The 13,141-nt window shown below is 43.9% G+C and overlaps 2 protein-coding genes across 2 annotated transcripts; both read right to left on the minus strand.

The window, feature by feature from the left end:
* Positions 1–4,000: 4,000 nt before the first annotated feature.
* cfap53 (cilia and flagella associated protein 53) lies at positions 4,001–7,221 on the minus strand. The gene is made up of 8 exons (XM_008424765.3): positions 7,076–7,221; positions 6,434–6,663; positions 6,193–6,366; positions 5,659–5,962; positions 5,368–5,586; positions 5,086–5,302; positions 4,852–4,954; positions 4,001–4,296 (listed from the first exon to the last, which is right to left on the minus strand). The coding sequence occupies exons 1-8, from the start codon at positions 7,139–7,141 to the stop codon at positions 4,074–4,076; spliced, it is 1,536 nt and encodes a 511-aa protein (XP_008422987.1). The 5' UTR covers positions 7,142–7,221; the 3' UTR covers positions 4,001–4,073.
* Positions 7,222–8,267: 1,046 nt separating this feature from the next.
* On the minus strand, positions 8,268–11,323 carry LOC103474048 (uncharacterized). The gene is made up of 7 exons (XM_081613906.1): positions 11,121–11,323; positions 10,093–10,153; positions 9,908–9,989; positions 9,217–9,326; positions 9,022–9,145; positions 8,772–8,842; positions 8,268–8,696 (listed from the first exon to the last, which is right to left on the minus strand). The coding sequence occupies exons 1-7, from the start codon at positions 11,321–11,323 to the stop codon at positions 8,475–8,477; spliced, it is 873 nt and encodes a 290-aa protein (XP_081470032.1). The 3' UTR covers positions 8,268–8,474.
* Between the last annotated feature and the right edge of the window lie 1,818 nt (positions 11,324–13,141).

Here is a 13,141-nt window from a genome sequence, read left to right on the forward strand (position 1 = left end):
CGGACAGGTGAACATTAAACTTTTACGGTGAAGAGAAAGCAGTGAAACAGAGCAGAGATGGAATCAGGGCTGACTGATGTGAATCGGATCAGAACCAGTTCAGATCCTATCAGAGCCAGGTGGGATACAGTGAAGCACGGTGGTGGCAGCATCATGCTGCCCGTGTTCATTAATGGGAGGTTTTCTGGAGCCTCACCTGCCTGCAGCTGGACTCCTGGACCAGGACCAGAACCAGAACTGACCCGGTTCTGGAGGCTCGTCTCTGAGTGGAACCGGACAGAACTGGGCTTGGTAGGTTCTGGAAGGATGAACTGGGCCGTTATGGACTCAAACATTTATTCAGTGTTTAGTAAAAGATTCATTTTTAATGAATCAGTTCACTAAATGAATCAGTTCACTAAATGAATCAGTTCACTAAATGAATCAGTTCATTAAATGAATCAGTTCATTAAATGAATCAGTTCACTAAATGAATCAGTTCATTATTCAGTTCACTAAATGAATCAGTTCACTAAATGAATCAGTTCATTATTCAGTTCACTAAATGAATCAGTTCACTAAATGAATCAGTTCATTAAATGATTCAGTTCATTAAATGAATCAGTTCACTAAATGAATCAGTTCACTAAATGATTCAGTTCATTAAATGAATCAGTTCACTAAATGAATCATTCATCAGCCTGGTAGAAACACAGCTGCTGTTATCTTATTCTATCTGGTTCTGGTTCTGCTGGGTTCTGGGTCCAGGTCCAGTCTGAAGCCATTACAGAACCATGGGGACAATCTTGGGTTTGGGTCAGAGCAGCCAGGCTCTTTCACAATAAAAGCCTGAGGGTGGAGCAGCAGCTGAGTCATCCTGGTCCCTCTGACTCACCTGATCCAGGTTCTGATCCTGGATGATCCCAGAGTCTGGATCCGCTCCGAGCAGCGGGCCGGCAGCGCCACCCGGTGGCCTGTGGGAGAGCTGAACCGATTATTGGCATTTTATGGATATTATGGTGATCGATTGTCAAACTGTGACGTCTGCAGGTCGGAGCTGGTTGTAGTAATAATAATAATAATAATAATAATAGTAATAATAATAATAATAATAATAATAGTAATAATAATAATAGTAATAATAATAATAATAATAATAATAATAGTAATAATAGTAATAATAATAATAATAGTAATAATAATAGTAATAATAATAATAATAATAATAATAATAATAATAATAATAATAATAATAATAATAATAATAATAATAATAATAATAATAATAATAATAATAATAATAATAATAATAATAATAATAATAATAATAATAATAGTAATAATAATAATAATAATAATAATAATAATAATAATAATAGTAATAATAGTAATAATAATAATAATAATAATAATAATAATAATAGTAATAATAATAATAATAATAATAATAATAGTAATAATAATAATAATATAATAATAATAGTAATAATAATAGTAATAATAATAGTAATAATAATAATAGTAATAATAGTAATAATAATAATATATAATAATAATAATAGTAATAATATATAATTAATATAATAATAATATTAATATATAATAATAGTATAATAATGTAATAATATAATAGTATAATAATAATAATAATAATAATAGTAATAATAATAGTAATAATAATAATAGTAATAATAATAGTAATAATAATAGTAATAATAATAATAATAATAGTAATAATAATAGTAATAATAATAATAGTAATAATAATAATAATAATAATAATAATAATAGTAATAATAATAGTAATAATAATAATAGTAATAATAGTAATAATAATAATAATAATAATAATAATAATAATAATAATAATAATAATAATAATAATAATAATAGTAATAATAATAATAATAATAGTAATAATAGTAATAATAATAGTAATAATAATAGTAATAATAATAATAATAATAATAATAATAATAATAATAATAGTAATAATAATAGTAATAATAATAATAGTAATAATAATAGTAATAATAATAATAATAATAGTAATAATAATAGTAATAATAATAATAATAATAATAATAATAATAATAATAATAATAATAATAATAATAGTAATAATAATAGTAATAATAATAATAGTAATAATAATAATAGTAATAATAATAGTAATAATAATAATAATAATAATAATAATAATCAGCTCCAGGCCTCAGAAGCTTTAAACTGACTCTTTAAATTGGTTTCAGCTTTTATTTTGAAGGTCCAGGTCATCTATCAGCTGTTTAACTAAAAATCAGAAATAAACAGGAAGTGATTAAATGAATGTGTCTAAATTATTGATCACCATAAATGAAGAATAAAATACAGCAGCAGTCTTAAAGGTCAGAGGTCAACAATGTTTGTTTACATCAGGGGCCCCAAACCTTTTCCTGAGGGCCACATAACGTTTCCCTTCTCCGCTGGGGGCCGGAGTCAGTTTGTACCAGAACAACTGAGATGTTTGCAGGAGAGTCTGGATGTAAAAATGTGTTGTTTTCCAGAAAACTCAATCAAATAATCCTCTCTGGGTTCTTCACAGAAAAAATCCAGGAAGGATTATAGTCCGTATTTTCCTGACTATAAGCCACAACAACAAAGTTTTTATTTTTAAACCAGTAAACATCTAAGCCTCAGATTTCTCTGCCGCTCCAGGTTTTCCACACGATGCAGCAGCAGCAGAGGGCGACACCAAATCTGAGTCATAACAGGTCGATTGAATATCACATTTATTACGTTGAAAAACAAAAAGTTGCCACGTTTAGATTTAACTGAACTGATTAGTTTCTGAACCGTAACTAACAAAGTTCTGATCCTTCGTGTTGCTTCTAGCATGAGCTAAATGAAAATGGCCGCTCTGTTCTTCTTCTTTAGATTCCAACAGCAGCTTGCATCCATTATTGTTGCTCTACTGCCACCTACTGGATCCTAATATCTATACCTCAGATTCTCATAATGATCCCAGGATTATTTAAAAAACTGTTAAATATTATTTCCCCTTGATGCTACTTAACTGATCAACAACATTCTCATATTTAACATATTAAAACCTAATTCCGTTTTAATGGGCGCTTTCTTTCATTTCCAATGATTCACTTTGTAATGGTCTCGCTATGGCGTCTTGTACCAAAACTAACCATCAGCCAAACTCCTTTCACACGAGTCAGGATTAATTAGTTCTTCCTTTATTTCCATGTAGAATGGAGTGAAACTGTCAAAACACAAACTACTCAGGATGAGCTCAGAGCAGCTTACAGAAGTGTTTTACATTCAGTTTCACACATTAGAAGTACAACAGCTACCTCTGAATGCTACGTAGCGACCTGAGAAATCTTAGCAGCCTGCTAGTTAGCAATGACGTAGCACATAATCAAATCGCCCGCAGGTATTTCCAAAACTAATTCAATAAACAAGTTACTTCTCTTATCATATGTTAACATAAAGGCTCGTTTTGAAGTATAAGCTGCTACTACAGGCTTTGAAGAACTCGACCTGAATGCGGCGTTCATACCTGCTCTACGCTAGCAAACAACCGCACTGACTAAATAACATAAAAGTCCAACAGATGGCAGCAATGAGCCATGCAAAACAAAACACCCACAGTTTACAGGACACACTTCCTGCTACAGAGCCCCCTGGTGGTCGAAGAAAAATCCACATATAAACCGGAAAAATACAATATATGAAAAGAAATCTGAATTCTCTCTGGTATTGTTCAGGGGGCCGGACCAAATGTGGCGGCGGGCCGGATCCGGCCCGCGGGCCGTAGTTTGGGGACACCTGGTTTACATTAACATAATAATGAAGCATAAACAGCAGCTCAAAAACAAACCCACAGGTCAGCCAGAACTGGACCAGAACCAGAATATCTGGCTTGATTCACTGACTGATTGATTGGTCAGTTGATCTCTGACCGTTTCCTCCTGGATCTTGAGGCTCCAGGTTTGAAACTTGCTGCAGAAGCATGAAGGACTCAGACTGGACTGGTTAACTGGTTTATTACTAGTTAATTGCTGGTTTGCGGTCCAGCTCTCAGTCGGTCAGTCGGTCGGTCAGTCGGCCTGCGCGGTCGGCCGCAGCGCTCTCCTCAGCGGGTGGCTGCAGGCGTCCATCTTGTCCAGCAGCTGCTCCTTCCTCAGGTTGTAGAGCCGCTGCAGGATCAGGCCCTGCTGCTGCTCCTTGGCCTCCTCCGCCTGCTGGTGGCGCCGCAGCCGCTGCTGGTGCTGCATCTGGGCCAGCAGGTCTGCCTGGTACGCAACCGCAACCTGCCTGCGGCTGCGCAGACGGAGGGAAGAGACCGTCAGACCTTCGGGTCTTTACATTTCATCGCTTCCTTGGCGTTCCTCAGGGCTGTGTGCCCGGTCCTCTGTTTGCGGTTACTACGGTAACGGTTTTTACCTGCAGTGACCTCTGGGCTTCATCATCGACTGATAACTACAGATCTATACCCCTAGCTTTAAAGACATAACTCAGTTTTTAACCGAACACAGTTATTAATATTTTCCTAAACTCGTTAATCATTTCATGTATTGAACTGGTTACTATGGAAACCGTACGATGCGACCCAGGAGAGGTTCGGCTGCTCAGAAACAGAAATATTTCATATTCCAGGTTTCTGTGTCGTTATGAATCAGAAACAGATTTTCTGCTTCTGCTGGTTTCCACATTTCACAGTTTATAGTTTATTAATAATAATAATAATAATAATGTTATTATTATTATTATTACTAGTAGTTATTATTATATTCATGTATGTCTGTAAGCTGCCAGGTTCCTGTCACATGGTGATGATGATGGTAAATCCAACATGGCGTCCCTCCAGGCTCCTACCTCCTCCTCTCCTCCTTGTCCTCCATGGCCACCAGCTCCCTCTGTCTCTTCCCCTCCTCCCTCTCCCTCTGCAGCTGCTCCTGTCTGTCCTTGTTGGCCTCCACTGTGGAGAGTCAGGAGGAGAAACTGGCTGAGAATCAGAAAACCAAACGGCTCCATCCGGATTCTCCTCCTCCTCCTCCTCCTCCTCCTCCTCCTCCTCCTCCTCCTCCTCCTCCTCCTCCTCCTCCTTACGTTTGGTCTGGATCTGCAGCCGCTGCGTCTCCAGCACCTCCTTCATCAGCCGGTCGCGCGCCTCCCTGCGCAGCCGGCTCTCCTTCTCCCTCTTCCTCCACGTCTCCTTCAGGTTCTCCTCCATCAGCTGCTCCGTCTCCTGCTCCTCCTTCTTCTGCTTCTGCAGCTCCTCGGCCAGGTACTGCCGGTACCTCTGCTGCTCCTCGCACCGCTCCGCCTGGAGACAGACAGGCAGCAGGAGCAGGAAGCAGACTCCTGACCTCTGACCCCTGAGCCGCCTACCTTCCTCTGCGCCGCCTCCTTGCGCTGCTCCGTGTCCTCCTTGTCGATCTGCTGCAGGATCTTCATGTCCGTCTCCAGCTCCTTCTGCTGCTCCAGCGTCAGGCGCCTCATCTTCAGCCGCAGGTCCTGCTCCAGCTGCTGCCGCTGCTGCCGCCGCCGCTGCTGCAGCAGCTGCTCCTCCCGCTGCCGCTGCAGGAGGTCCATCTTCTGCTGCTCCAGCTGCCAGAGGATGGAGGAGGACAGAGGTCAAAGGTCAGGCCTGGGCAGGGAGCGCGGCGAGGCGGGTCTCACCAGCAGCAGCGTCTCCTCCTCCTTCAGCTCTTTCTCCTGCCGCCGCCGGCGCTCCACCGCCTCCATCTGCTCCTGCAGCATCAGCCGCTGCTCCTCGTCCTGCTGCCGCTGCTCCCGCCGCCGCCGCGCCTCCTGCTCCTCCTTGGCCTGCCGGTCGGCCTCCCACAGCCGGTGGAACAGCTCCTCCTCCTCCTGCTGCCGCAGGCGCTCCTGCTGCTGCACCCTCAGCTGGTCGCGGCGCTCCTGGGTCACCTGCTGCTCGCGGCGCCGGCTCTTGATGCTGCGCAGCTCCTCGCAGCGCTCCCTGAGGAGCAGAGGGGGCTCAGCTTCACCTCCACACCGCTGCAGGAACCAGTTAGTGACCGGCTCTGTGGACCACTTCCTGGTTCCTAGCTCCACCGTCTAGTTCCTGGTTAGCAGCTCCCACTTCCTGACTCCCAGGAACCAGGAACTGGGAGCCACCAGGTCCTGGTTCCTGAGTGAGCAGCTGCTGTTTGTTGGTACCTGGACTCGGTTCTGGTCAGCGGTTCTTACGTGAACAGCTGCTCCATCTTGTCGGACACCAGCTGCAGCCTCTCTCTCTCTCTCTGGTCCTTCAGGTTCTTCACTTGCTCCCTCATCTTGGCCTGCCTCTCCAGCGCCGTCTCCTTGCTGTCCTCCAGCTGCTGCAGCAGCTGCTGCTCCTCGGCCACCAGCAGCTGCCTGAGCCTGAGGGACACACAGGAGCCGCCGCGTCACCGAGGTCCGCTCTGGGTTCTGGTTCTGGTTCTGTTACCTGTCTCTCTTCTGGCTGATGTTGGCCTCGTGCTGCTCCAGCTCCGCCTCCACGCCCCTCACCACGGCTCCTCTGACGTAGCGGCGCTCGCAGCGCTGCAGCCACCACAGCTTCATGATGCAGTCCCGGTACTCTCCAGTGAACTCCAGAACTTCGTCTCGGATCTCCTTCAGTTTCTGGTTCCGGTCCACCAGGCGCTGGAGGTGATCCTCACGTGCTCCCTTGGATCTCTGAGAGAAGGAGACAAGGAGGCAAGGAAACGACAGGATGGACAGGCGGCCGGTTTGATGCTTTTAGAGCAGGCTTCGCTTCCCATCAGAGGTTTTTGCAGCACTTTGCAGCACTTTGCAGCAGCTTACGGCAGCATCAGAACCTCCTAATAATCAGTTTCTGCCCTCAGTTTATAAATATTGTCCACATCTCTACGACTCGTTTCTGGACCCCCGCTTGGTGGCCGCGGGCCCCCCTGCGGGCCCCGCCCCCCACCTTGGGAGCCCCGGTCCTACAACAAACCTCCCTCCGCTTGTTATCATTATGATTCACAAAGTCACAAACTGCTGTCGTCCGGCTGGGAGGGAAGCTGGACCGGGCCGGTACCTGGAGCCGGACCGGAACCGAGCAGAAAACCGGAACCTTTCTCACCATCGCCAGGGTTTGGGGAAGAATGAGGCGGATGTCCCGACATTTGAATCTCCCGTCGCTCTCCATCGTCTTCTCTCTTTTCTCACGGAACCGGATCAGTTGAAAACAGAACCGTCTCTGCGGTGGGCCGAAGCTCGGTTACCATGGCAACGGGACAACAGGCGCGAGCCGACGTCAGACGGTTTCCTGGCAACCAGTAAACTAAACTGAATTAGACCGTAAATTAAATGATTGATTTTCCTAAAAGCTGATTTTATTTTTGTTATCCAGCAGAAAAATATATAGAATTTATTACTATTTACTATTTTTTATGTTTGTTTACAATCAAACTTATAAACAACCAGCCTGTTTTCCTTTACCCGGACACTAGGGGGCCCCAACGAGCTACGGACAGAATCACCTCCGGTACCGGTCCAGTTCGCAGCGGAACTCCGTTCAGTTTTCAGATTAAGAATATTTTAATGAAGATGAACTGAAACTTCATGTTTTATCTCCTGATTTTTTTTGAGCAATTTTCACATTTAACTGCATTTTTTAATTTATTTTTTATTTGTAAAAGCCACGTTGGGATGTTTTGGATCCTTCCTGAAGTCGAACCGGAACCGAACAGAAAATATGATCAATAACCAGTATGATCAATAATCTTTCCCATTTCGACAAATCCTCCGGACATTGGTGTAATTTCACATGCTGCCACGCGGTGGCGCTGTTGGCTGTAATGAAAACAAAACCTAAAACAGTGACGTGAGTCTGTTTCACATGAAAAATTAAAATAATCTTAAGAAATATTGAAATAAAGTGAATATAAAGTATAAAACTGGATTTTTATCATCCATCCATTTTCTTGCACCCTTTTTCCCTCAGTGGGGTCAGGAGGTGCTGCTGCCAACGTTTCGGGCGAGAGGCGGGGTCACCTGGACGGGTCGCCAGTCTGTCGCAGGGCAACACAGAGACACACACACTCACACCTAGGGGCAATTTAGACAGACCAATTAACCTGACAGTCATGTTTCTGGACTGTGGGAGGAAACCGGAGTACCTGGAGAAAACCCACCATGCACAGGGAGAACATGGAGACTCCATGCAGAAGGACCGGGAATCAAACCCAGAACCTTCTTGCTGCAAGGCAACAGCTCTACCAACTGCACCACTGTGCAGCCCGGATTTTTATCATAAAAATGAGAAATTTCACTGATGAAGCAAATAGTTTTATTCATGATTTTATTCCTCTGGATACATTTTTATGGAGCATTTATTGCATAATGAATTATGAATAAATGTTCGGATGAAACGTTTTGGAACATCTGGGTTGATGTTTACAGATATTTGTGAGGAATCATCATGTTTCCCGCAGATTAAATGATTAAATGATCTTTATTGTTGTCGGCACCAGAAACACTCAGAGTTTCCGTCCGGCCCGCAGCATGACGCTGATTCCTCTCACGCTGACGTACAGCGCCTCCATCTGGGCGGGAGGATGATCGTAATCGTTGAATTCGGGTTTTTTCATGTAACGTCCTGACTTCAGGAAGGATCCCGCCCAGCACAGCTCCTGCTTCTCCAGCAGGGGGCGAACCAGGGACTCAGGAACTTCAGCAGCTCCAGTCTTAAGATGCTCCATCTGGTGACAGACACAGTTTTCATTAATTCAATGAATTATAGTTGAAGTAAAATGTTGCTGAGTGGAGGATCGTACTATCTCCATGATGTGGTCCAGAGTTTCCGGACCGGATTTGGCCAAAGCAGCTGGAATCTCCTCTGGTAGATCTGCACAGGAAACTTTAGTTTTTTAGTCTAACCACAAAACTTTGACTAGGCCATTTAAACACGTGATCACCAAACAAGTCAGCATCAGAGACAGTGAGTTGACGTCGGCTCTGATCTTGGACGTGATCTCATGTTTGAGATGAACCAACCGGATGAGACGGTCAGTGGAAGTGATTTACCGGCCAGAGCGCAGACCAGCAGCTGAAGAGCTTCGGTCTGCTCTCTGGAAGCAGACGAAACCAGATCCGTGAACGACGCTCCGGCTCCTTCAGGCTGAATTTCTCCATCAAGGATCCGGTCCAGCTGACAGGAGGACATGCAGAGTTTTACAGGCGGATCAGCAGCCGGTGCCGTGTGCGGACGTTGGGTCTTACCGTGTCCTCCAGCTGAATCAGAGAACATCCTTCGTCCAGAACCGCGGTGAGTTTTGGCAGCAGGTGACCACAGCCTGTCACTGGAGAGCAAGAGAGGACAGTGGTTGATTCTTAGACCTTTGCCAAGTTAGATAAGATTGGTGGATAAGATTGGCTTCATATGTAAAAATCAGCCAATCATCGATCTCCGAAAATTAAGGAAATTGGCACAGATAAATCGGTTGGCCGTGCATTCCTAATTTGATCTACTTTGAGGTTCACAGAAAGCCAAGTGAAGAAGCTGTTACCGAACTCCTTCACTGCCTCAGAGACTAAAAGGTATTTCTCACAAAACTACCTTTTCGTGAGAAATTCTGCTAATTCTTTGCAGGCAGTAAAAAGTTGCTCCAGGCTGTGATAGTACGATTCCATTTCTCTGGTAATGAAAACAGGAAAAGCAAGTTCCTGAATATCAATCCCTCTCAAGTCAAACCACAAACACAGAGAAGCGTGTAGACACATGTAACCCTGCATGACCAGGCCACTGAGTCGGGTGTGTTGGAGCAGCACTGCAGCTCAAAGCTGCAGGATGGTGGCGCTCATGGACTGGAGCTGAATGGTTGGTGGTGTTTCACCAATATGGAGACAACAGCTGTAAGAGAGAGAGAGAGCGAAACGGCTCATGCAGAGGAGCTCAGTGTGGAGACGTCACCAACAATCTGCAGAGCAAAGAGCCAAAGACTCCAAGAACGAACGCAGAGATCCAGACATGGAGGCTTTCCAAGGCCCAGACTCTGCATCCACAGCCGGTAACAAGACAAACGGTAAAACCCCCAGAGAACCCCAAAACGCTTCCCACCACATTCAGGCATTCACAGCCTGATGGCGGTGAGCTACTGGACCGTAGCCAGAGCTGCCCTGGGCATCTGGCTGAGGCGTAACGCTCTGGTACCGAACTCTAGAGCAGCGGAGAACCGTTTTCTGGGAGACAAGAGCTTCAGATAGAGCCACACAGAAAACAACTACTGAAAAAACGTATCACTTTCTGCCAGAAGAGATTTAGTTAGTTACAACCACCACTCCCTGCAGTCGCTCATCACCACACCCAGATCCAACTGAAAAGACAAAAATGTTCCACATTGCAACATTTGCCTTCTTTCTCCACCCACACATCAACCGACTCTCTTTCCAATAATACATATATTTCACTGCCAAGAACTACAAGAAAGCAGGTTTGAAAGAGCTGGATGGTCCCTTGCTGTAATTTGCAGAGCTCAGCAGGTTCAGCACACGGTAAAAATCCAGAAAACAGCACATAAAAATGATCAAATCAAGTTTTTTCCCCTGAAACTGTGGCTGAGTGAACTTTGTGAATGTAACAAATTTGCAAGGAAACACAGAGATATGGGCTGCACAGTGGTGCAGTTGGTAGAGCTGTTGCCTTGCAGCAAGAAGGTTCTGGGTTCGATTCCCGGTCTTTCTGCGTGGAGTCTCCATTTTCTCCCTGTGCATGGTGGGTTTTCTCCAGGTACTCTGGTTTCCTCCCACAGTCCAGAAACATGACAAGTTAATTGGTCTCTCTGTCCAGGTGACCTGTCCAGGTGACCCCGCCTCTCGCCCGGTACCTTAGCTGGAGAGGCAGCAGCACCTCCTGACCCCACTGAGGGACCAGGGTGTAAGAAATGGAAGGATGGACAGACAGAGAGAGAGAGAGAATCCCATTGTCCCCAAGAGGCAGACAGCCCCAAAAATCAGATTAAAAACCTTCAACTTGTTCTTGATAAAACTGTGAAAGTTCTTGGATCCAACAAAGAGAAAACCAGCATTCTGGAGAGTAAGTCCAGATCCTGACCGCTCAACCTTTGGCCGGTTGGTCGGCCTCATCAGGGTTGCAGTTCTTCTCTCAAAACCCTGATGGTTTTCACAATCTCTTCTTCCCGATGTGAACCCAAAGACTGTCCCTGAGGGACACCCCGAACGGCAGCGAGTTCTTCTGCTTTGGGCGACGCCTTTGCCTTTTGGACGAACCGATAAAATCATCCGTCTTTACTGGAAAATTCCCCTTTTTGGCTTTGAAACTCTTGTGAAGAGTCTCCCTGCGGTTCTCTGTCCAAAGCAACTTCCCCATTTCTCACAGCAGCTTCTGCTCCTCATCTCACCATCATCACATCGTATCCATTCGCAACCAAAGCGTCAGATTTATCAGAGACGTTTACAACTTCTTGTGTTTAGACAGAAAGAAAACGATTAAAGCATTTTTCATGAGACAGAACAGCTTCATGACCTGTACTAAGGTTTTTCTTGTTGGTTTTAGATGTTTTGCTAGTTTCCAGTCGGCTTCTAAACCTGATCATGAACTGGTTCAACACACCAGCCTTTGTCTAATAGTTCCCAGAGATAACTGTCCCTGTTAAACCCATCAGTTTTGCCTCATCACTGCTGATAAACTAAACAGTATTCACACATGAGAACATCCTAAAACCCTCGAGTGATTCTAAAACCATCTAATCTGTCCTTATTTAATCCTTATTTCTTATCTTGTCTCCATCCTGGAGTTGCATCATCCTAATAAATATCCTCATGATACACTTACAACCTTTAAGACAGGAAGAAACCCAATGAATGTTAAAGTGAGTACTCTACATTGATCAGTAAGTAATAAAGGTTTCTGATTATTTGTAAATAATAATAAATCCCATTTCTTTTACAGAACCTCAAAGTCTGCAGTCAGGAAACTGTAACTTCCTCCTGCAGTTCCTGTTGAGTCACAACCTTTAAACCCCTTCAGGTAAAACTGAGGCTCTGCCTCCACCTGTGATTGAGCCATAGATCTATGATCTGGTGCCTCTCTGCCTTCTTGGAGACGTTTCGTCTGTCAAAGCTAGAATGTGAGATGAAGTCAGCCATCATTCCGACTAGATATCCACCTGTTGACTCGTCCGATCTTCAGGTTCTGGTGCTTACAGTGAAATGAGGTCACTTTACAGTCTGCTCTGCCTGAAGAAGTTCGCTTCTTTCAGTTCAAGTTTTACATTTTATTATGTTGTTTTGACTAAGTTTTCAGAAAAAACATTCTACCCTTCTTTATTTACAGCACACTTTAAAAATGACCAAAATGCTACATAGAAAAATATTAAGCTAAAGGAAGACAGACAAAAGTTTTGAAGTAGCAAAACCACAAGATAAAACAGTAATAAACCAATTCAGCAGCCCAATAATCCTGGGTTCAGATGGAGACAGAAGAGATTTGTCAAACATTTTGGTCTTTGCTTAGTTTAAATACGTGTCTGTTATGGATTCTGTGTTTTCCTCCATTTCTTTTATCTGCTTACATGCTGCAGCTGACATAACCATGTTTATGTGAGTCTGCCGGCAGTCGTATGTAAACAGCCTGAAACTGAGTAACTTCCCTTCAGGTACAGACTGAAGAATGAAAGCTGAGCTCTTTGCCTCTCCTGGTTCCGTCCATCAGGAGCTCAGTGGACCAGAGCTGGACGGTGACTGTAGCTCTGGTTCTGATCCGTTTGGATGACATGCGTGGTTTCTAACGTTTCGTCATTATATGTTTTCACATAACAAAATCACATCATTTTTCAAGGTAATTTACACTGCGCAGTTCTGGTCGGGTTCTGGAACTAACGGACCTGGTGGAGCACAGAGACAGAAATGAATGATCAGAAGAAGAATCTGGAGAAACTCCTGCTAGTTTAAATTATGGACTGTTTTTGCTTGGCAGCCCAGAACAGGAACGTTAGGTTTAGGGTTAGTGTTAGTGTTAGGGTAGAGTTAGGGTTAGGGGTTAGGGTTAGTGTTAGGGTTAGGGTAGGGTTAGGGTTAGGGGTTAGGGTTATTTTACATTCTTCAGGAATCAGAACAAACTTGAATCCCGAGCAACTCGCCTTCCTACCAGCGATCAACATGATCAGAACAAGAATCCAGAGAAACG

The sequence above is a fragment of the Poecilia reticulata genome, chromosome 12, assembly GCF_904066995.2.
Source record: "Poecilia reticulata chromosome 12, P_reticulata-male-v2, whole genome shotgun sequence".
In the NCBI taxonomy this organism is placed as follows: Eukaryota; Metazoa; Chordata; class Actinopteri; order Cyprinodontiformes; family Poeciliidae; genus Poecilia; species Poecilia reticulata.